General features: G+C 40.7%; 2 protein-coding genes across 3 annotated transcripts in view; one reads left to right on the top strand and one right to left on the bottom strand.

Annotated features, from left to right (window-relative positions):
• The window catches only part of LOC114477431 (neuronal membrane glycoprotein M6-b-like), a 32412-nt gene extending 12031 nt beyond the window's left edge, over positions 1 to 20381 (top strand). The window contains exons 2-7 of the mRNA XM_028469706.1: positions 11997 to 12183; positions 12546 to 12705; positions 13008 to 13176; positions 15377 to 15450; positions 15532 to 15597; positions 16964 to 20381. Of these exons, the coding sequence (XP_028325507.1) occupies positions 11997 to 12183; positions 12546 to 12705; positions 13008 to 13176; positions 15377 to 15450; positions 15532 to 15597; positions 16964 to 17116 (809 nt within the window). The 3' untranslated portion in view covers positions 17117 to 20381. The remainder of the gene's footprint in view (positions 1 to 11996; positions 12184 to 12545; positions 12706 to 13007; positions 13177 to 15376; positions 15451 to 15531; positions 15598 to 16963) is intronic.
• Positions 20382 to 23071: 2690 nt separating this feature from the next.
• LOC114477502 (ras-related protein Rab-9A-like) overlaps positions 23072 to 27799 on the bottom strand; it is a 38709-nt gene continuing 33981 nt past the window's right edge. For both annotated transcript variants that reach the window (XM_028469838.1, XM_028469844.1), the window contains 4 exons: positions 27213 to 27366; positions 26198 to 26391; positions 24715 to 24905; positions 23072 to 23917 (listed from right to left, as the gene is read on the bottom strand). In XM_028469838.1, coding sequence (XP_028325639.1) covers positions 23276 to 23881 — 606 coding nt within the window. In that variant the 5' untranslated portion in view covers positions 23882 to 23917; positions 24715 to 24905; positions 26198 to 26391; positions 27213 to 27366 and the 3' untranslated portion in view covers positions 23072 to 23275. The remainder of the gene's footprint in view (positions 23918 to 24714; positions 24906 to 26197; positions 26392 to 27212; positions 27367 to 27799) is intronic.

Raw genomic sequence — 27799 nt, 5'->3', positions numbered from 1 at the left:
CACTATCTTTTCAACTCATCGGTTAGGGATGTTATTGGCACGTCTCCATAACTGGAGCTGGTTTTTCAATTTTTGTGCAAGGAGAGATTATTGTCAGCACAGATAATCTGACTAAACTGTTTGCAATCACACGGATTACCCAACTGGGGATGTTTGGTTGTTTTGATAATGTTGTTTTGTTTTACGCATTATGAGAAGACGCACAAGTCAAGATCAAACTTTTGTTTTATTCCCTTTTCCTTCATTTTGCAACCCTTTCCTCTAAGGGGTGTAACGATTCGTTTTAGCAACGATTCGTTTTAGTAACGATTCGTTTTAGCAACGATTCGTTTTAGTAACGATTCGTTTTAGCAACGATTCGTTTTAGCAACGATTCGTTTTAGCAACGATTCGATTCACGGTTCAAGAAGGATATTGGTTCATTTAGAACAGTGGTGTCAAACTCATTTTAGTTCATAGGCCAAATAAAGAGCAGTTTGATCTTCCTGTGTGTTACAGATTTTATGCAAGAAAACAAGTAATTTCAACATTATTGTGCCCTAGTTTGCGCTTCCATAAATACATAAAATACAAAATATGTAAGAAACTGACCATATCCAAGCAATAAGTGACAGATATCAGTCCCAACAGGATCTCTACTTTAAATTTTCAAGATTTTGTGACCAATTTCTATTTAATTAAGGGAAATATTGTATAATTTGAATTTAAATAACCTTAAAATGACTGCAATCATGCGACATAGGCACTGGGAAAACTGTGAGCCCCTGCAAATATTGAGTTTCATTTACACAATGATTCAAGTTTTCTCTGTCAAGTTCTCCTGCGGGCCAAATTGGATGCTCCAAAGGGCCAGATTTGGCTCCCAAACCATGAGTTTGGCACGTGTGATTTAGAACGATTCAATCCGAAATGATTCAGTGACTTTAAATCGATTCACTAACTTTTAGCAAAAATAATAATTCAACCAGTGTGACTGTGAAATAAATACTTGGATACTGGACAGTGAAGGTGAGATTTTATAGATTATTATTATTATTTATTTTAAGGGAATCATCTATACATTTATTATGGACATAAACCAACATGTAAACAACATTTAATGGCAAATGGCTCTCATTTTAAATAAAAATACATATTAGGTTTACATGACACTTCTGCTTGTTTTTTCAACATAAAAATAATACAATATTAACATACATACAAATTAATATATATAGATTGATTACTAGGGTGGTTCACAAAAATTATTTTCACCAAATTTTGCCAGATTGCTTTTTGCCTTCTTCCAACTGACATTGTAAGCATCTGTTGCCAAAAATGGACACTTTTTCACAATGTTGATGTTTTTTTCTATTTTCAGGAACATTTTAACTGTTTTAATGCTCTTACTCATTTAGTATAACTACAGGGATAAACTATTAATGTGAAGAAGTGTGCTACATTATATTGGCTCAATTTTTGGTACAGATATTAAAAATATCAATAGGAACAAGGCAAAATGCGATCTGGCAAAACTTGGAAATCTTTTTTCTTTATACCATTATATACTGTACTTCCCCCTCTTTCAGGTCCTTGTCCTCTATGTGAATAAGTTGTTCCATTATGAACACATAATTCTAACAGCCACGGGCGATGAGCAGACCGGCCACTGAAATATTCACAAAGCTTTGTTAACGCCGTCATTCCTGGCAGAAACACGGCACAAACAGTTGGCGACAGCCATGCTGTCCCACTGGGTCGTACATACTGCATTACAGCCCACGATGTAATCTCTCCCTCAGTTTATATATTCAAATTTGCTTCACAGCTAAAGTAACGAGATAGTTGATGTAGCTACAGTGAATGAACCCATCCTATAGTGTCTAAGAGTGAGCAAAGATTAATATTCAATTCTCAGCTTTAGTTGTATGCCCGAGCAGTTTAGAGGTTTGTAAATCTGTCGCTGACGGTTTCACGGCTCGGCATTAAGTGGCGTGGGTGTCGGGTGATTGACAGGATCCACAGTGTTATGACAAAAGTCGTCGTCAGACGGTGACAAGCTCGGTATTCAGGCTTCATTCATGTTGTTTTTAACAACAGGGGACTATGTAGGAGGAATAACAGGAAAATCTAATTAGGGTTTTTGTGTTTGGAGGATTTATAAGCTCGTTGTGTTCATGCACTGGACTTACTAAAACAACATGACTTTAGCTTTTTAATGAGCTACACAAAATTACATTGGTCTCTTAATGAAAAACTGCAACAAATAAAGGTTTCACTGATCACATTTGATAAAAAAACCCACATTCCATAGCTTTGGGATATTATTTAGCATAGTGTTAGCATTGCATTTTATATATCATTAGCCCATGTATCATATTAGCACCTATTAACATCCCCAAAAGGTTACACAAGACGTCAGTTTACATACATTATGCAACCAAATGAATATTAAAGGTTTTAGTATCAATTGTTTCAGAGATATATCACAATATTTCACTGTGCGATATTCGTATTGATCAAAAATGTCCAAATTGGGTTTTTTCCTCATGTTTTTGCACAAAAAAAAAAACAACATTTAATTGTGCATTTGCATAGTATGTAAACTGTGTATTATTCATGAATATCAGTTTTTAAAATCTGTTAAATGTGTGATTAATCAACGGACAAAACTCAAAAGCTCAACCTTTGAACTCAATGTGACAAACTCAAGGCCCGGGGGCCAAATGTGGGCCTATAGAGCATTTAATTTGGCCCACCTGGTGAAAGTAAAAAACAACAAATAAAACAATGCTACATGTGCAAAACACCAAATAAATTAGTTTGAAATTTCTCAACAACTCTAAATTAACAAATTTGATGAAACTGCACAATTTATTGCAGGGGCTCACATTTTTCCCGTGCCTATTTTACACATATTGTATCTCAAATTATGGAAAGAACACACACTTTTTCTGAAATTTTGCCACTTCCTACCAAATTCCAACACACAAAAATCCCAGTGTTTAAGTGAAGATCCTGCAGGGATTTACTGCTTGGATTTTGTTGGCGCCTTATATACTTTATATGTGGAAGTGCAAAATAGAGCTCATTAATGTTGAAATATAGCTTTATTCTCCACCTCAAATCTACGGCCCACTTGAAATAAACTGCTCCCCATTGGGCCCCTGAACTAAAATGACAGTGACACCCCTGTTCTCGGTGCTAATCTGTGCAACCTGTGCTTCATAAACAGTGATGTGCACAGATCGGCAAACCTCCAGTGTGCTTTGAAATGGAAAACAATTGGACAATCAGCTTTATTTTTCATTTCATATTAGATTTATGTACTTTCCATTTTGGCCAAGTTCATAAATCCTGTGTGGAGGAATGTGGATAAACGTTCTGTAGCTGTGGATCCAGCCGCTTTTTGTTTTTGGGTCAAACCTGCAGACCTTTGTCAGCATTTGGCATCGTCTCCAGGCTGAATCGCTCCAATTTGTGTGTGTGTGTGTGTGTGTGTGTGTGTGTGTGTGTGTGTGTGCAGCCAAGAGGTGGTGGAGGACTACGGTACACAAGCTTTTGAATTGGGTCGTGGGTAACGCGTTGCTATAGCAACTGCCATTCGCCAGCCCCGAGGCTGAGAACTGATTTTTCTTTTCTCACTTTCTCATGACATCCTCAGTTCTTCCTCACTGGCTCTGCTGTCTTTCTTCAACTTCTCACACGGAACTGTTTGTGTTGGCGGAGCCAAATAAATAAATGTAGAACTGTTCTATTCTCTAGTACAGTGGTTCTCAACCTTTTAAGCCCGCAAACCCCCCAACATAAAGGTGCAAGAGACCAGGGACCCCCACTGTACCTGAAGGTGGTTGAACATTGAAGAACAGTGATGTGGAGACAGGGCCATCTATAAAGGGGGGAGGCTTTTTGGGGCCCATCTATAAAGTCAGCAAAATGATGGTCTATTCCATTGTTCTATGAAAGAAAAAAAAAAGGTTACCAGTGATAATGGGTCAACATATGCGACGTTAGGTGGCAAAAGTGGTGGAAAAGGTTTATAAGTGCCGAAAACATCTTGAAAGGTGAAAAAATGTGCAGAATAGGCATTGGAATTTGATAGAGAAGTGGCAGAAATTGGAGTAATGTAGAAAAAGTGCATTAAAAATATGTCAAGAAAAAGTGATGAAAATAGATTAAAATATGGCAAGTTTGGTGTAGTTGCAGAAAAAGGGTAAAAATAAGCTCAAACGGGCTCAAATTGTTTAGAAAATATTCTTTGTTTCTTGAAGACATCTGGTGACCTCCTCCCACTGTCTCACAACCACAAATGGGGTCCTGACCCAAAGGTGGAGAACCCCAACTTTTAGGGCCATTCCATCTAATGCAATATATCCTATGTGTTAGATAAACCAACAAAACAGTTAGTTGTGCGGTGAAAACCTCTGCTTTTGAAGTTTTTCCAAAATGTTGAATAAATGTGACTATAATCAGACATTTTATCTACTGCTACGCTTCAAGTCTTATTGTTAGATGTTACAGAAGGGTTCTTTAATGTAATAGATCCGATATTCAGCCGCAGCGATGCAGTGCCTTTCTTGCAAAGTCAGATTTATTCTTATGTATATTCCTATGGCAGGGATGTCAAACTTATTTTAGTTCAGGGGCCAAATGTGTGAATTTATGTTGGAAAACAAGTAATAAACATTACTTTGCCCTAGTTTGCACTTCTATGTAAAAAACCAAAAATATCCATGATAGATATCAGTTCACAGGGTCCATCCCATCCATCCATCTTCTCCCGCTTAGCCGTTTCCGGGTCGCGGGGGCAGCATCCTCAGTAGGGAGGCCCAGACTTCCCTCTCCCCGGCCACTTCCTCCAGCTCGTCCGGGGGGACCCCGAGACGTTCCCAGGCCAGCCGAGAGACATAGTCTCTCCAGCGTGTCCTGGGTCTTCCCCGGGGCCTCCTTCCGGAGGGACGTGCCCTGAACGCCGCACTAGGGAGGCGTTCAGGGGGCATCCTAATTAGGTGCCCGAGCCACCTCATCTGGCTCTTCTCGATGCGGAGGAGCAGCGACTCTACTTTGAGCCCCTCCCGAATGACTGAGCTTCTCACCCTATCTCTAAGGGAGAGCCCAGCCACCCTACGGAGGAAACTCATTTCGGCCGCTTGTACCCGTGATCTTGTTCTTTCGGTCATGACCCAAAGTTCATGACCATAGGTGAGGGTTGGAACGTAGACCGACCTGTAAATCGAGAGCTTTGCTTTTCGGCTCAGCTCCCTTTTCACAATGACGGACTGGTGCAGACTCTGCATCACTGCAGACGCCGCACCAATCCGCCTGTCGATCTCTCGCTCCATCCTTCCCTCACTCGTGAACAAGACCCCGAGGTACTTGAACTCCTCCACCTGGGGCAGAACCTCATCTCCAACCCGGAGAAGGCACTCCACCTTTTTCCGGTCGAGAACCATGGACTCGGATTTGGAGGTGCTGATTCTCATTCCGGCCGCTTCACACTCGGCTGCGAACCGATCCAGTGAGAGTTGAAGGTCACGGTATGTTGGAGCCAACAGGACCACATCATCTGCGAAAAGCAGTGATGCAATACTGAGGCCCCCGTACCGGACCCCCTCAACGCCCTGACTGCGCCTAGAAATTCTGTCCATAAAAGTTATGAACAGAATCGGTGACAAAGGGCAGCCCTGACGGAGTCCAACCCTCACCGGAAACGATTTCGACTTACTGCCGGCAATGCGGACCAGACTCTGACTCCGGTCATACAGGGAACGAACAGCTCCTATCAGGAGGTCCGATACCCCATACTCCCGGAGGACCCCCCACAGGAATCCCCGAGGGACACGGTCAAATGCCTTTTCCAAGTCCACAAAACACATGTGGACTGGTTGGGCAAATTCCCATGACCCCTCAAGGACCCTGCTGAGGGTGTAGAGCTGGTCCACAGTTCCACGGCCAGGACGAAAACCACATTGCTCCTCCTGAATCCGAGGTTCAACTATCCGGCGGACCCTCCTCTCCAGTACCCCTGAATAGACCTTACCGGGGAGGCTGAGGAGTGTGATCCCTCTATAATTGGAACACACCCTCCGGTCCCCCTTCTTCAAAAGGGGGACCACCACCCCAGTCTGCCAATCCAGAGGCACTGCCCCCGATGTCCACGCGATGTTGCAGAGTCGTGTCAGCCATGACAGCCCCACAACATCCAGGGCCTTGAGGAACTCCGGGCGGATCTCATCCACCCCCGGAGCCTTGCCACCGAGGAGCTTTTTAACCACCTCGGCAACCTCAGCCCCAGAGATAGAAGAGCCCACTCTCGGGTCCCTGGGCCCTGCTTCCTGATTGGAAGGCGTGTCGGTGGGATTGAGGAGGTCTTCGAAGTATTCCCCCCACCGATCCACAACGTCTCGAGTCGAGGTCAGCAGCGCACCATCCGCACCATACATAGTGTTGACGGTGCACTGCTTCCCCCTCCTGAGACGCCGGATAGTGGTCCAGAATCTCTTCGAAGCCGTCCGGAAGTCGTTCTCCATGGCCTCACCAAACTCCTCCCATGTCCGGGCTTTTGCCTCGGCGACCGCCGTGGCTGCGCTCCGCTTGGCCCGTCGGTACCTGTCTGCTGCCTCCGGAGTCCCACAGGCCAAAAAGGCCCGGTAGGACTCCTTCTTCAGCTTGACGGCATCCCTCACCCCCGGTGTCCACCAACGGGTTCGGGTATTGCCGCCACGACAGGCACCGACTACCTTGCGGCCACAGCACCGATCAGCCGCCTCAGCAACAGAGGCACGGAACATGGCCCACTCGGACTCAATGTCCCCCGCCTCCTCCGAGACATGGTTGAAGTTTTCCCGGAGGTGGGAGTTGAAGCTCCTTCTGACGGGAGACTCTGCCAGGCGTTCCCAGCAGACCCTCACTATACGTTTGGGTCTGCCAGGTCTAACCGGCATCCTCCCCCGCCATCGGAGCCAACTCACCACCAGGTGGTGATCAGTTGACAGCTCCGCCCCTCTCTTTACCCGAGTGTCCAAGACATGCGGCCGCAAGTCCGATGACACGACTACGAAGTCGATCATCGAACTGCGGCCTAGGGTGTCCTGGTGCCAAGTGCACATATGGACACCCTTATGCTTGAACATGGTGTTTGTTATGGACAATCTGTGGCGAGCACAGAAGTCCAACAACAAAACACCGCTCGGGTTCCGATCAGGGGGGCCGTTCCTCCCAATCACGCCCCTCCAGGTCTCACTGTCGCTGCCAACGTGAGCGTTGAAGTCCCCCAGCAGAACGAGGGAATCCCCAGAAGGAGCACTCTCCAGTACTCCCTCTAAGGAATCCAAGAAGGGTGGATACTCCGAGCTGCTGTTTGGCCCATAGGCACAAACAACAGTCAGGATCCGTCCCCCCACCCGAAGGCGGAGGGAGGCTACCCTCTCGTCCACCGGGGTAAACTCCAACGTACAGGCACTAAGTCGGGGGGCAAGAAGTATAGCCACCCCGGCCCGGCGCCTCTCACCATTGGCGACTCCAGAGTAGAAGAGAGTCCAACCCCTGTCGAGAAGGCTGGTTCCAGAGCCCTTGTTATGTGTCGAGGCGAGACCGACTATATCTAGTCCGAACTTCTCCACCTCGCACACAAGCTCAGGCTCCTTCCCCGCCAGAGAGGTGACATTCCACGTCCCTAACGCTAGCTTCTGTAGCCGGGGATCAGATCGCCAAGGCCCCCGCCCTGGACGACTGCCCGATCCACACTGCACCGGCCTCGTATGATCCCTCCTGCGGGTGGTGGGCCTACGGGAGGGCGGGCCCACGTCGTCCTTTCGGGCTCTGCCCGGCCGGGGCCCGTGGGCAAAGCCCCGGCCACCAGGCGCTCGCACTCGAGCCCCAACCCCGGGCCTGGCTCCAAGGTGGGGCCCCGGTAGCGCCAATCCGGGCGACGTGAACTTCCTTTGATTGTTATTTTTCATACATGGCTATCGAACCGCTCTTAGTCGGACCCGTCACCTGGGACCTGTTTGCCTTGGGAGACCCTACCAGGGACATTAAGCCCCCGACAACATAGCTCCCAGGATCATTCGGGTACTCAAACCCCTCCACCACGTTAAGGTGGCGGTTCATGGAGGAGAGTTCACAGGGTCTTCATTTTAAATTTCCTAGATTTTGTGACCAATTTATCTTTAATTAAATGAAAAAATATGTAATAATTTGAGGAAGAATTTTGAGTTTGACACGTGTTCTATGGTATCAAATGATGTGATAGATTTGAATCCATGAGGGTTCAGGCTGTAATGTCTTCACGGTCAATGGTTGGAGCGGTTGGGTTGATCGATGACCCAGGGGAGCCATGTATCATCTGTGCCATTAACTGCAGCTGTCTCACTGTAAGTACAGCGTGGACACGACGAGTCGTAGTAGTGAGGAATAAAAGGAGAACAACGGGCTAAATCTCAGTTTTGGTGTGTCACATATATTCTCCTCTAATGAATGGTCCATTGATTTCCATTAGGACCGGCCCTGGCTGACCACTGCAGCCCGTCTGCTTCCCATTAGCACCTTTTAAACTTTGACAAACAGTCAGTGCCAGAGGCAGGCAGGATGTTTAGAAAAAACCCTTTAAATTCACCCATTAGGCTTCCTGAAACACTGGAGAGAAGACGGATAACAGAAGAAAGAGAATACTCAGATTTGGTTTTAAATTAGCAAGAAATACAAAAAAATCCTTCCCTTTAAATCACACGAGATTAAAATAATCTATAATTTCTTCATTTGCATTTAAAAGTAGGATTATCATATCTCGTTAGAGCTTTCACATCTTGAATTTAAAGATGAAAGACCGAATTATCTGTTGCCGGAAGCTTTCCATCACACAATGAACTGTCAGTGTGGAGCAGCTGTTGGGCCCACAAAGTGCACCACAGGCCCTGTGAGGCCTCGCCTGCTTCTTTAGCCATTCAGCATCATCAGCTGTACTCCTACATCACGCCGCTTCCTTCATTAACATTAATAGGATTTGGGTCTGTTACGCAACAAGGCTCCAATGCGTTATGCAAGGCAGAAGAAGACATGAGGGAAGCATCTCTGATATGTGACGTGGAATATACCCTTTCCAACATGTTTTGGGACGATTGCAGAAATTTCACGATATCATTTTGCCTTATTAAATGGGAAATTTGTGTAGCAAGACTAGTCTCAGTCCTGATCCATCTCGCAAGATTTGGTGCGATTTGAGAAAAAGAAATCAAGTACTTTTGACCCAATTCTGGAAGGTTTAGTTTGTCACTAATTACGTGAAATAAGTGAAAGCTGATAAAAACGAATTAAAATTTAAATAATTTAGGGGTGCTTGTACTTTGACTATATAATTTTACTTGTACTTAAGAGCGTTTTAAAGTAAGTAAAGGAATTTGTTACATTTCTACACCCAAGCTTTACTGAGTAAATTATAACTTTATTTTTTTTATGTTTCACAATATCTGTTGATCATTTTAAAACAATCAAATGCATCAGATCATAGCCGACCAACCAGATTAGACATAATGCGCGGCACCAAAACAGCATGAATGCTGGTTATTTTCTCAGTTTTACAGTTCATAAATGTCTATTTGAAGCCTGAGAATTTTTTTTTTTATTTTGAATTGAATTCATTGGTGTTATTTTAAAAAGAATTGTACATTTTGACTAACTTTTTATTTTATGCAAACGCCTTTGTGGAAAATATATTAGGTTCCAATTGTGCAAGATTTTGTCTCTTCCTTTTTTAAGTTTATACATGAAATGTTTACTCTATGCAAGCAAACCCTGGCAAGATTACTTAGAGTACTTTTTAATTGAGCTACTTTTTACCTGTACTTGAGTACTTTTTGTATGCGTTACTTCTACTTGAGTAGGATATATCAGTACTCTTTACACCTCTGAAACCATCTCTGCTGTAACAGTCGATGACTCCGCCCCCACTCAGAGAGGCGCAGAAATCAATGTGCTCTTTTAAAATAATCAATAACAGCTATCCACGCTCCCGCTTCTCACTGATTAAAACACCAGGAGCACTTTCCAAAATAAAATCAGGCTTTTATTTTGTTATATCCTATGAAGATGAGCAGGTGCTGTGGATTTACACCAGAGGTGGACTGGGACATAAATTCAGCCCTGGCATTTTTTGCCCAGACCAGCCCACTACATTATCAATGACACCATGAAGAAGCAGTTATTAAGTCAACATGTGGCTCTTTGTCTTAATTTGAATTATTATTGCCCCAGAAAACCATAAAATGGGGAAACGTGGATGGGGCTTTAGCTGGCATTAGGTTTCTGTGGCTCATCGTTGACAAAGACAATGAAAGTGTGTGATTGAAATCCAACCAACCATAAAAAAACAGTTACAATTTAAAAACGCAAGGAATGGAGTCACATAGGGTCAGGGGTGGACTGGGACAAAAACTCAGCCCTCGTGTTTTGTGTCCAGACCAGTCCACTACATTATCAGCGACACCACGTAAAAGCAGTCAGTGATGCTCAACATGTGGCTTCATTTTATTTATTATTCCCCCAGAAAACCTTAAAATGTGGAAACTTCTAACCCTTTTTTTTTTTTACCCATTTCCTTTGGCCATTTTGCAACTACCCTTGTCCCTTTTTTTCACCTTTTCAAAAAGTTGACACTTTTTTTAGACTTTAGCTACCTTTTGCCAATAAATATCCCTTTTTTTCAATTTTTTGTCTATTTTTAAAGGTTCTTTTTTACACTTTAATCACATTTTTGTCCTTTAAATTTTTTGGCCACTTTTTATTAAAATAAGCTAAGTTTTGTCTACATTTTGCCTTTTTTTGTTCCACATTTTTGCCCTTTTTACTATTCTTTGCCACATTTTGCTCTTTTTTAACTATTGTTTGCCATACCTTGCCCATTTAAGCTACCCTTTGCCATTACATACCACCTGGTTCCTCTTTATTTGTCCATTTTTGCCCACTCTTGACTGATTTTGGCCCACTTTAGTCTCTTTTCACGCCACATTTTTGCCATTTTTGGGCCCATTTTGGCCACCTGTTACCATGTCTGCCTCCACTCGCTCATCAAAAAATAGCAGGACGATACACGGTATGCCAGGCCTGTCCAGTGTCCATCCCTAATTTACGCATGTACGTTGTCTATTGATTGAGCTCTGTGGAGCGAGTCTCATGTTCTCACAAGATCAGATGTCATCATAAAATGCCATGACTGACTCTTTAAGTGTCCTATGCTCTCTATCGCTTTGGGAGTCGAGGCTGTCGAGACGGATCATCATCGTGTTTCAGAGGTGGAAGAAGTAACGGGTTTTACTTCACAAAGAAAACCCGCTTTGGTTCAAACTTCTTCTGCTCATGAAATAATCATGCTCGGCTGTTGCCAATTGGAGCAGGTTGTCATGGAAACAGCAAAGTGGCACACAGAGGATGGTGTGTCGGAGTAACGTCTTCCTTCGCTGGAGGAGTTATTTTTAACAGCACGTTATATAAGATGCAAGTCTTTTGCTTCATGTGTGTCCTCTTTGCTCTGATGGAAGAAAAGCTCTAAGGGTTGGAAGACCTGCTCATCCAAAAGCCTGTAACCCGTGCAGGGAGGCTTCCGTTAATGGAAAACAAATTTACTAATTCATCATCATCCCGCCATAGAAGCCATTTCAGCACAAGAGAGGAGATCATTGTCAATAATTCATGGTCAGTTTTTTAGTTTAGGGAAAGTGAGAAGAATGAAAAATTCAAGCTGAAGATGTCCAATTTCCCATGGCAAACCCATGCATGGAAAAAAATAAATTTTAACAAGTTATAACTTTAGATTCATTGATTCGATTTATTATTTAAGTTCATGCAAAATAGTTAAAGAAAGAAAAAAAGAAGACGCCGCCACCAACAGAAGTTGAGCATGTACCGCAGACCCCATGTAATATTTAGCGCTTCCAGCTGAGCGAAGCAGCTACGGATGATGCTAAGATTAGCTACACACCCTGCGAGGCTTGTTTTACATGACTCTTTGTCTCCCCCTGTAGGATGCTTCGAGTGCTGCATCAAGTGTCTGGGCGGGGTGCCCTACGCCTCGCTGGTGGCCACCATCCTCTGCTTCTCGGGCGTGGCCCTGTTCTGCGGATGTGGCCACGTGGCGCTAACCGGGACCCTGACCATGATGGAGAACCACTTCTCCAGAGTTAGCAACGACCACGCTAACCTCGCTATGGTGTAAGTGTCAACTTCAACCGTTCAATGTGTCAACGTGACTTGTAAAAAAAATCTGTTACTGTTGCATTTGTAATTGAGTTCAGATTATTGACTTTGTAATTGTAATAGACATGTAAATTCTATAAAAACTGTCATTTATTTACAATTTAATTAAATACAAACCTGTGGAATTATGTTAAATTTCTGTGGCTTACACATACATAGTTAACAAATAAGCACCAGCGGAAAGTGCTTAGTCATTGTATGGGAGTTTATACGCTGCTAACTTAGAACAAAAAACGACGAACGTGCTTAAAGCTAGTAGCTAACATCTCTAATACTGACATTATGCATCTAAATTCTACTTTTTGTGCTGTTTACAGGATCCAAATCTTTCAGTACATTATTTACGGCATCGCTTCCTTCTTCTTCGTCTATGCTATCATTCTGCTAGCCGAGGGCTTCTACACCACCAGCGCCATCAAGAAGGAACTCCAGAGTGACTTCAAGACCACTGTGTGCGGACGCTGCATCACCGCCTTCGTACGTCGAACCGTGCACTGCCTGATTGTGACGCGAAAGCTAGAAAGCTAGCACTGAGAAAACAAGCAACCCTTTAGCTAAGGAGAAGCACACAAATGTGATGTTCTCACACACACACACACAATATTAACACCATTCCAGCCTTCAGGCTGTTTCTGGTACAGTTTGTTCTTTTTAGCCTCATTAGCTTCCATTGCTGTAGCCGTCCACTTACATTAGCATGAGTGAATCAGTCACTAATGAATAATAACTTATTTTCTTCAATGCAACACAAAGCACTGAATCCTTCTGCCTCTCTGCAGTTCATGTTCCTGACCTACATCCTGTTTCTGGCCTTCCTCGCCATCTTCGGCTTCACGGCAATCCCAGTCTTCCTCTTCTTTAATATGTGGAATACCTGTGCTGCTATGAAGGCTCCCGACGCCAACATCACATCTCCTGACTCCATCTGTGTTGATATCAGGCAGTATGGTCAGTATCTGCACTTAAACTACAGTTTGCCTTGTCCTTTCGTGCTTTATTTCACCTCTGTCGTGATGGTTTTCAACCCCTAGTGGCGGTTACTGATATGTAATTACATAGTTCAAGCCAGATACCATTGTACACTGATAGCACACACCAAGGTCTCTGCCTGAGGAGGCTCCGCCATGTTATGACTTCCGCTATCAGCAACATTAAAACACTGAGAGCACTGAACAACAGCAGATTCACTGAGACACACACACTGAAAGCTGGTTTTACCCGGTCTGTTCCCAAAAACCCTTTGACCAAATAAACTGTGCGAGCATCTGACCAGCAACCCTAAAGCTCGACTCCATCTCATTTATCCAAACCGCCACAACAGTTACCGTTATGTGCATTACTAACTTCCATCCTCTGCTTAAGTTTATTTGCCAAACTTGACCTTTGCTCGGTTTGTTCTGGAGTTGTCGAGGCAGCTTTTGCAGCTCCGCTCAAGGCTCCGACTCCACACACCTGATCTAATTGAGGCCGACACATTTCTGTTAGAGTTGAACTATCTGGTTTAGGTGAGATTTTTGCCAGCCTTGAGTAACAGACCATGCTTGCATGTTTTTTTTTTTTTTCTTTTTTTAACAAGGTTTTGGACATTTTTCACAATTTTATTAAAAGGGTGGAAGATTAGGACTAATATTGGATGAGAAGGGCCTGTTCACTCATTAACCCCTAAAAGGTGATCAGGTTAGTCAGCACTGGCAGTCTTGTTTCAATATGTTAAGGTTCATTTATTCAGACACCTTTTTTCAGGAAATTTATTGTATTTTATTCTCCTGACATGTTTTGACTGCCAACTGCCAGTCTTCCTCAGAGGTGTCTGCTGATCACTTTGATGTGTCCTTATGATGTGTCCTTTATAAAGATACCTCAAAGCGATGAGCAGAAACCTCTGAGGAAGCAGTCGAAACATGTCAGGAGATCAAAGCAAATTTCCTGAAAAAGATGTCAAAAAAGACGACAAAATGAACTTGCTGGAATTAGTCTTGTTTCAAGTCACTCATCCGTGTCCTTTAGTGCTCTTATTGTACAGTATTCTGTCAGATGGTCAAAGGAAACAGTTCTCACAAAGCTCAGGGCATTAAACTGTCCAAAATGTTTTCAGATTATGGCGAATATTCTTGAGTCGTAATTGCGTTGTTACTTTCAGTCCTGACCTTATTATAGATTACTTATTAGCCAACTTGGCTGTTTTACAACCCTTGACAATTATACCATGCTATGCTACTATCATACTATTCTAGTTTTCAGTAGCATTTCAGTGTTCATCCTTTGATGGGAGTCGTTGGCTTTGAAGATGATGTCAAAGTTTGAGCTGAGCGGAGGTATAAATAGGTGCTGTGAGCACGGCCTCCCAAAAGGGGGCGTTGGAGCAACCCTGCCAAACCTTGTGTGAGTAAAGCAGGAAGTCCTCCCTGTATTTTATGAGTGTATCCTGATTTGCTCCCGAAGAGGTGAAAGCTAATCGGCGCCCATGCTGTGTTACATGTTTATACGGTTTAGGAGAGTTTCCTGCTATTACTTCTCAGTAGTAAAAGCCTTTAACTGCAGACAGAAGAGAATCCGGCTTACATAGCAACAATGGTTGGTAAACACAGATTCCTCGTAAAACGAATGGAGGAGAGAAGTTTGAGCCATTGGGAAACATGGTTAGCTTAGCTTAGCATGGATTTCACAGTCATGTAGCATCTCCAGGGAGTGCTGGCTATCTGGTCCATGGCCTAATGTACAGTATGCGACCCACTTTTGAAAGACAGCTGGCCCGCTCACAAAGTAGGATGAGGATCGCATATGCTTCGTTGGCCATGGTGCTGCACTAGTAAGCTGTATTAAATATTAACCCCAATTACTGGCATTTGTCAGCTCATGGTCAGCCCTGTGTAGTCGACGAGCAATCGAGGGAAGATCGTCCACTCACCATCAGGATTCCCTTGTTTTTTCAAAAACAAGCAGATGATCAAAGCCTGTAAAATGATTCTCTGTCCAAAAGGGATTGGAGAATAATGACCCATATTTCTCCAGCTGTAGCAGCCCCTTTAATCTTTAATCTAATCCTAATTCATAAAGCCTTCAATCACACAGTCTGTAGGGAGCGAAAAGCTTCTTGTATGTGATGAGAAAGGCCCTGTGATGACTTTTCCATCCTCTGTTCCTACAGGTATTGTTTCCTACTCGGCCAATCCAGGGAAAGCTTGCGGAGCAACACTAGGAGAAATCTGCAACACCAGCGAGGTATCGCGACTACGCTCCTGTGTCATTTCACGCAACATTCTCCTTCCCTTTGTTACTAATCTGTCCTCTGTGTTCCCACAGTTTTATCTGTCCTACCACCTCTACATCGTGGCGTTAGCCGGGGCCGGAGCCACAGTTATTGCACTGGTAAGCACGTCCCAATCATCATTTGCCCATAGCTCAGTTACAGCACTCTGGGATGAAAATATAACTGCATTATTTTAATGATGAAGACTTTTCTGAGACAGATTTTATCTCTAAATATTTTTGCTTTAATCGTAAATGGCGTTAGCCATATCATAATTTCCAGACAATGTGCCACCATTTATTTTATTTTGTATATTCGGAGCTGCACATCCGTTAGTTTTTTAGCCAGCGGCACCATCTAGCAAGTAAAAGTGGCTTCTCACCACATGCGTACCGTTAGCTAGGAATGGATGAAAACTGGTGAGAGCTTGGTTACATAACAATTTCCCACAAAGCATTTCATAGGTGATATGTAATTGCAGAACTCTCTCCTGGTCCGTTCTGGTCAGGCCAGATACCATCATACACTGATAGCATTCACCAAAGAGGAGGCTCTGTTATGTTATGACTACCGCTTGCAGCAACATACATAACACTGAGAGAACTGAACAGCGGCAGACGGACTAATACACACCTCGGAATCCCAGACTGGTCTGTTCCCAAAACCCTTTGACCAAATAAACCCTGTGTCCGCATCTGACCAGCAACCCTAAAGCTTGACTCCGTCTCACTCCTCCAAACCGCCACAATAATGGGGAGTGTCCCTATCCGCGTGTCTGGTAAAGTAGCATTGACGAACAGTTAGCTTAGCAGGCTATAAGCAGCCTAATTATGGCCAAAAATTATCATAAAAAGCTGCAAATGAAACAATTTGCAAACGTGGAGCTGTGAGGAGGAGGAGGTGTTTGTAGATATTCGCAGTCATTTATCACACAGGATTTTAATCCATTAAAACTCTCAGAAACACATTTTATGCCGACATTTGGAAGATTTTCGGAGACCCGCCAATGTGTTATTGACAAAACTTCAGTTAACTTCAAAACAAGAGCACTATTTACGAAAAAGGGGTTAAGAAACTAATGGAAGATAAGAAGAGATGCTTTTGTTTTGAAAAGGGAATGTTTGGTTTTTAACTTCAAGCTAATTCCAAGACAATTTTATGTTCCGCTCGCAATGCATCATGGGGCGGTTGAGTATGACTAATGTGCCCACCAATATAGTATACATCTGGGTATTTCTTGCGTACTCAATATTTGCATACTATTTAATGTGAATGCATTACATACCCAATTTGATGTCAGACTAGGAAATTGTCACTCAGTTATTTCATGTACAATTCACTATTTGTTCCATAACAAAGTCATTAACAGGTTGGTTTTAATCATTGCACTCAAGTTCAAATACATCCATAACCAAACCACAGTATCTATTTCTTGTTTTGCTTAGTTGAGTTAATGTTGGAGCATGACTTTACGTTTCTCTTCAGATCCATTATTTGATGATTTTGGCGGCCAACTGGGCCTATTTGAAGAGCGCCGTTTCCACGCACGAATACCAAGACATCAAGACTAAGGACGATCAGGATCTGGAAGCTGAGGCACGGTCCAAAGAGGGTCAGAACTCCTCCTCCTACTCATAAGGACAAGAGGTCGTCCTTTGTCATTACCCATCTCCTCTCCACACCTCAACACCAGCCCCGCACACCCAATGCTCACCCCTCCCTTCAGTAAAACAAACCAACTTGGTCAAGTTTGATAGTTCTCCCACCTCCTGATTCTCCATCCTCTTCCCCTCCGAGATGCTTTAACGGATCGTGGGCGAAACGCTCGCGTCCGGAGGGGGAAAGGATCGAGGCTCAGGAGAAGCAGAAGGCCCAGATGGAGGCAGATGCTTCAGAACATGAGAGCTCGCCCAACGGGACGGAGCTCAGGTACAGTACATCCGTTCAGAAGCGTCTCCTCCCACGCGGTTCTGAGTGGCGGCTCGTGAACGTGGCCCGGCTGTGATGGCCTCGCGCCCTGAGCCAGCACTGCCTCTAGACACACAGCTCCCAAACAGCTCAAAAACATTGTTCACTGTCTGGGAGGCCAGACAATGACCAACATCCTGTCTGTCTGTCTCTCTTTCTTTCTTTTTCTTTTTTTGGTGTTTTATATGCATATATATATATATGAATATGAATATATTGTGTGAATGTGTATGAATGTTGTTGTTGTTTTTTAATACTTTCTGAAAAGTATGTCAGGTAACATTTTAATCTTTATGTTTTTTTGCGCTTCTTGATTTTTCTTGATTTACGTTCCTTTTCATGTGATGCTCAATACTTGGTTGCACTATTTAAAAAGACAACAGAAGGGAGACCTACAACCCCTTAAAAAAACCACATTGTCCCCTCCCGTTAAACTAATCCCCACCTAATATCTCAGATCACGCTGTATCTTACTGTGCTTTCACACGATCAGAGTTTATTTAATGGTACAGACAGAAGAAGCAAAAATATTAGGTTCTAGAAATGTGCTTGTTTTTATGTCGAGGGTTAGATGATATACGGTGACACCGATGGAAATGATAATGTTTATTTTATGCTAATTATTCTTGATCTTTAAGATCAAGTTAGCATGAAGTTGAAGCTAGCCAAGGCAAGGTTAACCTAATGACTACAGATCAAGTCAGATCAGAGATAATGGTTAGCATAAGAAATTGCTAAGAAGTACATAACTTGAGTAAGATTAGCAAGAGGCTAAAGTTAGCTTAAGAATGAGCGTTACTTAATGTAACTGATAAGGTATACAGTTTAGCTGGTTAAAGTTATCTTAGTGGTGACGTTTGAAAGGAACAAAATACCATAGTTATATAATAATAGTTAGCAAGTTGAACATAGCCAAACCGGTTTCGCTAATTGCAAAGTTTAAACTGATGACTGAAAATGAAGTCATATTAAAGATTTTCTTAGAAATTAAGTAAACCTCGGTCAACAACGATGAAGCCAACTTATAGATGAGGTTAGCAAAGAGTTGTAAGTGGGCTATAGAAGAATGAAGAGGTCAGAAAAATTGAAAGATGATTTCAGCAAAGAGACCAAACATCATCTTTTGTTTGATTTAGTAAGAATATGTTAACGACAAGGCTGAATAAAATAAGAGGCGAGTGACATTAGCCTCGATTAGCTTAGCAGGAGGAGAGAGTTAGCTGAAGAATTAGCTTTCCTTTATTGACTCCATGAGAGAGATAATTTACCCTAAATTTGAAGCTATCTTAAGGAAGCTATTTAAGGCTACTTTAGTTTGATTTAGTGAGTACTTGAGGTTGATGTAGTTGAAAAAAAAGGAGTAGCATTAGTGAGCATAGCTAAACATCCCAACTAAAAGATTAGCTTTAAAAATAATCATACTTTTGATTGATTAATGAGATCACTTTAAAAAAAAAAAACAAGGTGGTAAAGATGAGGTTAGCATGAAGCCAAGCTAATCAGACGCGTCGCAATAAATAAGCTTTAGAGCCTTTTTTTTTTCCTTTACACGAGTCATTTAACTCTAACCTAACTCTTGGCAAGAAACCAAACAAGCATATTTCTATAACTTCTTCACTACATTACACGCAGAAGTCAAAGATAAACACGTCCAGGTCTTCAAACACACATCCACCTCAGGTATCACACAATCATTGTGTGTTTTTTCCTCCGCAGTGCTTCACCATTCAAACTCGTACCGCTGTGGTCTGTATTGTCATATGTGGGAATTATACAGTGAAAAGTGGTCCAACCATTCACTCCTCTCGCAAATCAAGCTCACCTGTAAATAGCCAAACACCCAAAACGACCGATCCACACCTCTCCACTAAAGGGAGTCACAATCAGTGTTTTTGCCATGCTCTTCTGTTCTTTTCTTTCCTCACAAATAAATGTAAATGTACCCTTTGAGATATGTTTAGCATTCAAATACTAGTTCTGCATTTGATATATTAACTGTAATGTAACATCTTGCCGATACGTCGTGGGAGGGGTCAGTGCAGTCATGGTGTGATGCGATGAACTGAGGTGATTGTGATGTATACATTTGAAAAATGCTGAAAAGATTGATGACCTTTTTTTTTTTTAAATGTTGGGTTTTAGGCAGCTGAGTTCTTCTTGTGGTACAGTAATTTTTCCAGTGCTCATTTTTTCCAATGGGCAGCCAAATAAGTGACTGGCATGAGCTCGAAAGGACAGAAACGGCGTCACCATCCTTTAATTTTCTAACGTCGCGTCTCTCATGTGAGCCACAGAGACTGTTTTTGGATGTTTACACTAATTGAAAACAAGTCAGGAATTTTCATACATTGATTTTATAGCCTGATATTGTTCGTTAACCATGAACTATACTATATTCTTGAACAGCCGTCACTTGATAACAAACCCTCAAAAAAAAATAAACACTAAAGCAACAGATTTTTAAACTTGAGATGAAGCATGTCAGTATCGTCCATGTGTGCAGCTGTCTATTCTGTATAAAAAAAGGACTATATTGCCACGTGTGCTATGTTTGATAAATATACGTGCTTTGCCGCCAGATTGATGTAAAGGCAAACTTCAATTTCCTATAAGACAATGCGTGTCTGGGTGTTGTCAATTCCTTGTTATTTGCATGAAGGAGACATGACTGTGTCTTTGCAGTTTTTCAGGTGATGTGTAGTCAATTGTACTGACAACTATGGTAGGCGGTGTTTGTCCCCTTCCTCCTCCGACTCCAAACCCCCCCACCCCCCCTTTTCTAAAGAAATCTCCATTGTACTTTGATGGCATTGTAGTCCCCGTAGGTGTTTCATTATGGTTTTAATTTTTTAAGTTTGAAATAGTTCTATGACTCCTATATAGTGATGATTTTTGTAACCTTCTCTAGTAAAACCGATATTTTTTATTATCGTGACACCGTTGTCTCTTGCCTCGTTCTTGTGTTTGTCTGATTTACTTGTACCGTAACTTTGAAATGCTCCAACTTACTGCAAATTGTTAAAGCTATATGCAACTACCACATAAGATAAAATGCCACATATGCACAATATGTGCCACTTTTGGCTTTTTCATCTGTAAGACAGTCGTTCTCGACCTTTTCAGTCTATAAAGGGGAGGGGCCCATCCATAAAGTCATTGTTCTATGAATTTGTGATAACCACATTTATTTATTTATCTGAATAATATACACTGTATACAGGAAATTTATTATTATTTGCACCATTGTATATAGTCATCTTTAAGATGTAAATCATTGTTTTAATCAGAAATAAAATGAGTTGAAAGTGACCAAAAATGGTGGAAAATGAGTTGAAATGGGATTTGAGAAACCACAGGAATTGGATAAAAGTTGCAAATTAGAGTGGCCAGAAACAGACGTACAAAATATTCAAAGTTCCAATATTGAATTAAAAGTGGTAGAAATGGGGGTGGGGTAATGTCATTTTTAAAAATAACAATTAGTTTAAACTGGCAAATATTGGCCATAAAAACTCTTGAATGTGGTCAAGTTGGCAAAAATAAGCATGAAATGTGGTGAAAAAGTTAAATAATGGGTCAACATATGCAACATTAGGTGGGAAAAGTGGGTGAAAGGGTTTATAAGTACCGAAAATGTTTTGAAAGTGAAAGAAATGTGCAGAGAAGGCATTGAAATTTTATGTACGAGTGGCAGGAATGGGGGTAATGTAGTAAAAATACATTAAAAGGAGCAAAAGTATGGCAAGAAAATGTGATGAAAATACGTTAAAATATGGCAAGTTTGGTGTAGTTGCAGAAAAAGGGTAAAAATAAGCAATAATGGGCTCAAATTGTTAAAAAAAATATATTCTTAGTTTCTTTAAGGCATCTGGTGACCCCCTCATAGTGTCTCACGACCCCAAATGGGGTCTTCACCCCAAGGTCGAGATTTAGGACACACTGAAATCTATTTTTCATGCTGTTCTGAGAAGTAGCAAAAGCAGCGACTCCTAAAACAAGCATTTTATTACAACATAAGCTATAAAATAAAAAATATATTGATATAGATGATATTGTAATTTTCTATATTGCCAAAATAGAAAACTCGATACGTCTTGAATCTCGATATATTGCCCAGGCCTAGTTCAAGGTACCTTCTACTCCCCTAAATTAATATTTGTTTGTTTTGGATATCCAAAATTCCATTTTGTGTTAGCGACTATGCAGAATCTGCAGGAATTCATTTTTATGCATAAATCAGAAAAGTTATGTCACTTCACCAAGGCCAATGTAAAATTCAGTGACTCACCTTGGCATCTAGTCGTATAGTAGAAATAGAAGATGTCTCCAAAGCTGTGAGATGAAGCAATAAGCACAAATGTCAGACATTTAACTACACATGACAATAAAAATTTATGACAAAAATGCTGTTTTAACACGTCAGATCACATTGTGAAAGTATCTCTCCATGGTATCAAATTACAATGTGAAGCTAAAATAGGTATGACTTTACCTAAAAATCCCAGTTGGACAGTTTAAAAAAAAAAAATTGAACATAGTCTGACTAAACTACAACAGGTGATTAAATAAAGAGTTAAACATCTCCTATGGTTACCAGTAACCACTAAATTCTTCCAGGCTTTAATTTCACAGGTGATTCCAATTTAGGTAATTTCTTCCTGGGAAAACAGTTTAACTTAAATGGAACAAAATACGGTAAATTACAAGGGAAAATACGACATTTTTGTGTTTCAGACAATCTATTATCGGGCCACAGTGTTATTAATATCAAGTCTTGATAATTTACAACTGGAAAACAAAAAGGTTTAAGAGGAAATTTACCCTCACGCTGTCAGGAAACTGGATGTTTTTCCTCGTACTTTTTATACAATAGCACCTCCTGTGGACACTACATGCACTACACTTTGATAAAACCACAAAATGTGTTGTTTTTTTAAAATTATTTATTTATTATTGTTCTCATTTTCAGCAAGAGGAAAATAAATACTTAGACCAATTACTGAAACTAGTATGCTTGGTTCTTCAAAAATGAAAACAAGCTTTTAGAAAAATATAACTACAAACTTTTTAATTTTAACATGATTTGGGTAAAACAGCTTTAAATCGTTCAATATGACCATTTGAACTTAAAGATACTGTATAATCATATGTATTTAAAGTAAATAGAAATTCTACATTTACTGGTTACCATTTTTTTTTTTTTTTTCATAAATTCCCAAAATTCCAGTTTTTTGTTTTGTTTTAAATACATTTCATTTGATTGATTCAAGCCATCAGAGTTTAAAGCTATTCCTGGTCAATTTAGGATTGTACGGAATAGGAATGGACCCTGGAATAGGAAAATAAATAAATAAAAACCCAACAATTCCAATCTGCACATTCACAGTAGTTCACATTCCATAAATTATCCTACATTGTTCTTTTTTCTTTTATTCTGTTTTATAATGCATTGCACTGTTTTTATTATTTCGTTTATATTGTAGAGCATCCTTGGGTGGCCTGAAAGGCACTTTTAAATAAAATGAATTATTATTATTATAAAAGAAACGGATATTCCAGATCTTTATTAAAAAAAAAAATAAAAAAAAAATAAAAAAACGATGAATAGTGTTTTACCTCCCGGCAACAAAAATTAACAACTAATCAACATCATACAATACATCTTTTTTTCTTAAATCTTTATTTCGGAAAGCTGCCATTTTTTGTTAAATTTAATACATCACCCACCCGATTGATAAACATGACAATTTAGTTTGAAAGAAATGATCAACTGTCCTGAATTTACAGAATCAAACGACGCCATATTTGAACAGAACAAGGGTTTTTGAGTCAACAACAAGTGGACTCTGAGTCCCGTTTCCTGTGCATGTCCACTGTGTTGTTGAGGTCGAGTTGGTCGTCCTTATCGTCCGATACTATGAGGCGCCGCACGGCCTCTTCGAAAGCAGAAGCTACGTTCGTCGCATCTTTGGCGCTCGTCTCAAAGTAAGGGTGTCCTCCGTTTTCGCGGCACCACTGCCGAGCGTCCTCGCCCGACACCTGCCGCTCGGGAACGTCCAGTTTGTTTCCTAGAACAACGAAGGGGAAACTGTCGGGGTCCTTTACGTCAGCGTAGTATGTGAACTCCTTCTTCCAGTTGGCCAGGTTGTGGAAGCTCTGTCCGTCGTCCACGCTAAAGGTGAGTAAACAACAATCAGAGCCGCGGTAGAAAGGCGTGCGGAGGCTGCGGAAACGCTCCTGGCCGGCCGTGTCCCAAATCTGGAGGGTAACCTGGCGCCCGTCCACCTCCAGCTCCTTGTTGAGGAACTCTACACCGATGGTGTGGAAAAGGTGCGAGTCAAACTTATTGGTGACGTAGCGGTTCATCAAGGACGATTTTCCAACGCCTCCATCACCGAGGAGGATCACCTTCAGGAGGGACGATTTGGACATCATGGCTGCAGTGGAGCCGGCTTTACTGCAGGCTCGGACCTGAAAACATAAACCATTCTGAAGAAGACTGGCAGAGACTACTTGCAGAGACATTTCAACTTTGTGTGAGCCCAGATGCCTTCAAGAAACAGAATACTTTTTTTTAACAATTTGAACCCATTTTGCTTATTTTTACCCTTTTTCTGCAACAACACCAACATTTCCATGTTATTTTCATCACTTTTTCTTGCCATATCTTTGATCATTTTAATACATTTTTGCTACATTACTCGCGTTTCTGCCACTTCATCAAATTTCAATACCTTTTCTGCACATTTTTTCCACTTTCAAGACATTTTCGACACTTAGAAACCCTTTCCACCATTTATTCCACCTAATGTTGCATATGTTGACCCATTATTGCCACTTTAAATCATATTTCATGCAAATTTTTGCCAATTTAACCACATTCACAATTTGTCATGTCCATTATTTGCCACTTTAAATGAATTGTTCCTACTTTTCAAATTACAAAACTTTTTCAACAACGTCAACAAGAGAGTGTTTACAGTGGAAATAAAAAAAAACAAACTTTCGAGCTGCAACTCCAACCTTTTATATCCTTTTTTTTTTTTTCAAACAAATGATCTATGAGGCCTATACTGTTTTTATCTGATCAAAAATAAATAAGCTTTAAAATGTGGAGAACAAATCAAAAACATGCTTGCGTCGTCCACATATAGCCAGAAACGTCTCTAAGCACAAGGACACCAATTGATGAGAATTGTTTGGATTTATAATAAACACGACATAGTTTATAATGCCATATATTGTTCTGTAAATGATAAAATGCTCACAGGTTTCCTTTGAGAGAAACTAATCCTCTGCACTGTGGTTAGATGTGCATGAAGTCTCCCCGTGCAGCAGGTCACATGGACTCAGATCACAGGACTGGGTGATGACAACTGGCATCAAGTGATAATAGTCAGCAAACACAGGGAGACGTTGGCTCGCTGTCACATTGGAGCACGAGGAGAGTATCAGCAATCTGTGAGTCGGAAAAAAATGAGAAAAAAAAAAGACGTTGGTGGAAAAATTTGTGAAAGGGCTCCGAAACGAGAAAAGAATCATCGCGCTAACTGGCATACTTCACATACCGGCTACGGATTAGAGCAGTTCACAACTGATTTCTGAGCATTTAAAACCAACTGGGTCACATGTCAGTGACTCAGTCACTTTAATCCAAATGTAACATGTGACCAAAACCAGTGATGACATGCTGAATTTCCTGTTTAAGGCCACCAGTCCATCAGAAAACGAGAGCAAAAGCCAATGTTACAATTTTTCACAATAAAATTACTAAAATGTTCCAAATACTGGATCAATATACTTGATCATGGTTTAATGATTTTTCACACTTTAAAGGCTTGGAAAAAATCTCTATCCACATTAATGTTTGGCCACAGTTTTGTCCATGACTTTCGTGTGATAATCCCAGCAAAGTTAATTTTGTCTTCTCTTTGAATAATATGTTACACTTTAATGTATTCAGTAAACTTTTTTCAGGAAGTTTACTTATACTTTTGATGTCATCCTGCTAACAGAAAAAAATAAACAAGCGGCAGTTAAAATATTTTATTCATTTGATTATTGTTATTTTTATTTTTTTTAATACTGGTCTCATGAACCAAAACCAGTCCAGAGCCTGATAGTTGGCAAACTTTGCGATATATCAATAGTTGTGCAAAAACAGTTCATTAATCAGAGGAACAAAGGAAACAAGCCTAGCTTTAAGCTAGAAATACAATACATGTAGTTGACTAACTTACTTATATAAACTTTAAATAATATATATATAAACTTTAAGGCCCAGAATGAATGGACATAAAGCCACACCCTCAGTGGTCATGTGATAAGGATATTATGAGAAACCAGGGCGCGTGTTGCCTTATTTCCCTTCTTTCACTAAGATTATTAAATTAAGGGATGATTATTGTAATTTTTTTTTTTACCATAACCACCATCACAACCATCATCATTGATGGAATACCAGTCCTCCCAGGCTGCTGCCACATCCACCAAATAAACAAATGGTACACTTTTGTGGAGTTGAATTAATAAAATAAGCCTCACAAAAAGTGTCAAGTTTGAAAATGTACACTCTAAATCCTCAGAAATGCCTGGAAAAGTAAAGCATTTACTTAATTTACTGTCCGATCATGGAAACGGTAACGTCCGATAATGGGTGCACCCATGATGGCACAGTCCAGGCTCTTTTACAAATAGAAACCCAAGGCGAGGCTTTGTTTTCCGAGCGAAAACAAACGCATCATCGCCTACCTGTTTGGTGTGGAGGTGAGTAGCGGGACCCCTCGGCCTCTTTCCTCCCGTGCTGAGCTGTTGTTTGACCCGCAGAGCAGAGCCGATGACCGCTCTTATGACCACGGTAGTCACGCCCCCCCTCGACACGAGGTCTTTTTTTTCCTTCTGCGTCTTTTTCTTTCTTTCTTTCTTTCAAAATGTGCATCAAACTCCTACAAAAGAAGGCACGTGTTTTACAAAGTTATTCAAGTGTTATATAAGTGATAATAATACAAGGAAATAAAATATTATTATTATTATTATTGGCTGGTTTTTCAGTTTCTGGATGAAAACATGAAATAATTTTCTCCTGAAAATCAACAAAAATTCAATTTTCAAAAGCAGCCACTTATTATACATGTATCAAATTAAAGTCGGTGTGTTTCCTTGTTTATGGAGATTGATTTGTGTCTTTATTATTCAATAAAAAAAAAAACACTTTTCAATCAAAAAAAGACATCAAAAGTCTATGAATACATTATTATGTTTTGCAATATCCTTTTCCCCCCTTTTGTTATTAACTATTGTCATTACTTTTGTTGAGACTGATATTTTCCACACTGTTATGTAAATGTTTCTTAAAAAAAACAAAATGTTACAAAAAAAAAGTTTTTGATTGAAGTGATTTTTTTTTTTTTAGTTCTAATTAAAAACATTTAATAAATAAATAAATAAATAAAGACACAAATCTATCTCAATAGTTGTTTGGGGTTTTAGCATTTAAAAAAAAAAAAAACAAGAAACATGAGACTTATTACCCCACCATGTGGTGAAAGTGGGTATTACAAGGCCTTTACTTACAGCCCCATGCAAACTTTTGTGTGATTCATGTAAATACATTGCACTTACCATTCAGCATAATTTCATGTGAAAATAGCCTTAAAGATAAATTCCTTAACCCACTTTTTTTTTTTTTTTTTTTTTTAAACAAGTTTTTCCAAACCTATTTACTTTGAAGCACGATATTTGTGAGATGTACAACAGAAATACTCACTTGACTCTGAATATCAGCCCACAGGTCAGTAGAACATTCACCATGTGATACCATACGGATGTCTGTGTGAACCCCATGGGTAATCCCTGTGGGTTTTTGGAGGTCACATGACTTTTATTTTGCATTCTTCAGTTGGCTGATGATGAATGGAACTCTGTTGAAGATATTCAAGGTATGTGAGTCACAATAGTAACAGGAAGTTCTTTTTTTTACTTGAAGGCCATTGAGTTTGTATTTTGAAGAGCGGTAAATATAATTAAGACTCTACAGTGAGAGGAAATGATTCATTGTACAGTAACAACAGACAGAGCGGATGTGGTTTTACTCACATTGTTTTACAGGAAATTCACTTCATACTTGTTAGATTAATGGATGAAATGCAAAATGCTTCATTATTCAATTCAATTTTATTCATATAGTGCCAAATACAACAAGTCATTTCATGGCATTCGAGAGACAAACATTAACATATATAAATATAAAGAGCTGCTACATGGGCAACAGTCTAATCCTGTGCCCCCATATTGAACACACGCAATTTCTCCAAAAGCACACAATATTACTGGAAAAATACCCAAAATGACAAC

Source organism: Gouania willdenowi, chromosome 2 (assembly GCF_900634775.1).
Source record: "Gouania willdenowi chromosome 2, fGouWil2.1, whole genome shotgun sequence".
Lineage (NCBI taxonomy): Eukaryota > Metazoa > Chordata > Actinopteri > Blenniiformes > Gobiesocidae > Gouania > Gouania willdenowi.
This window is presented reverse-complemented; position numbering and strand designations above follow the sequence as displayed.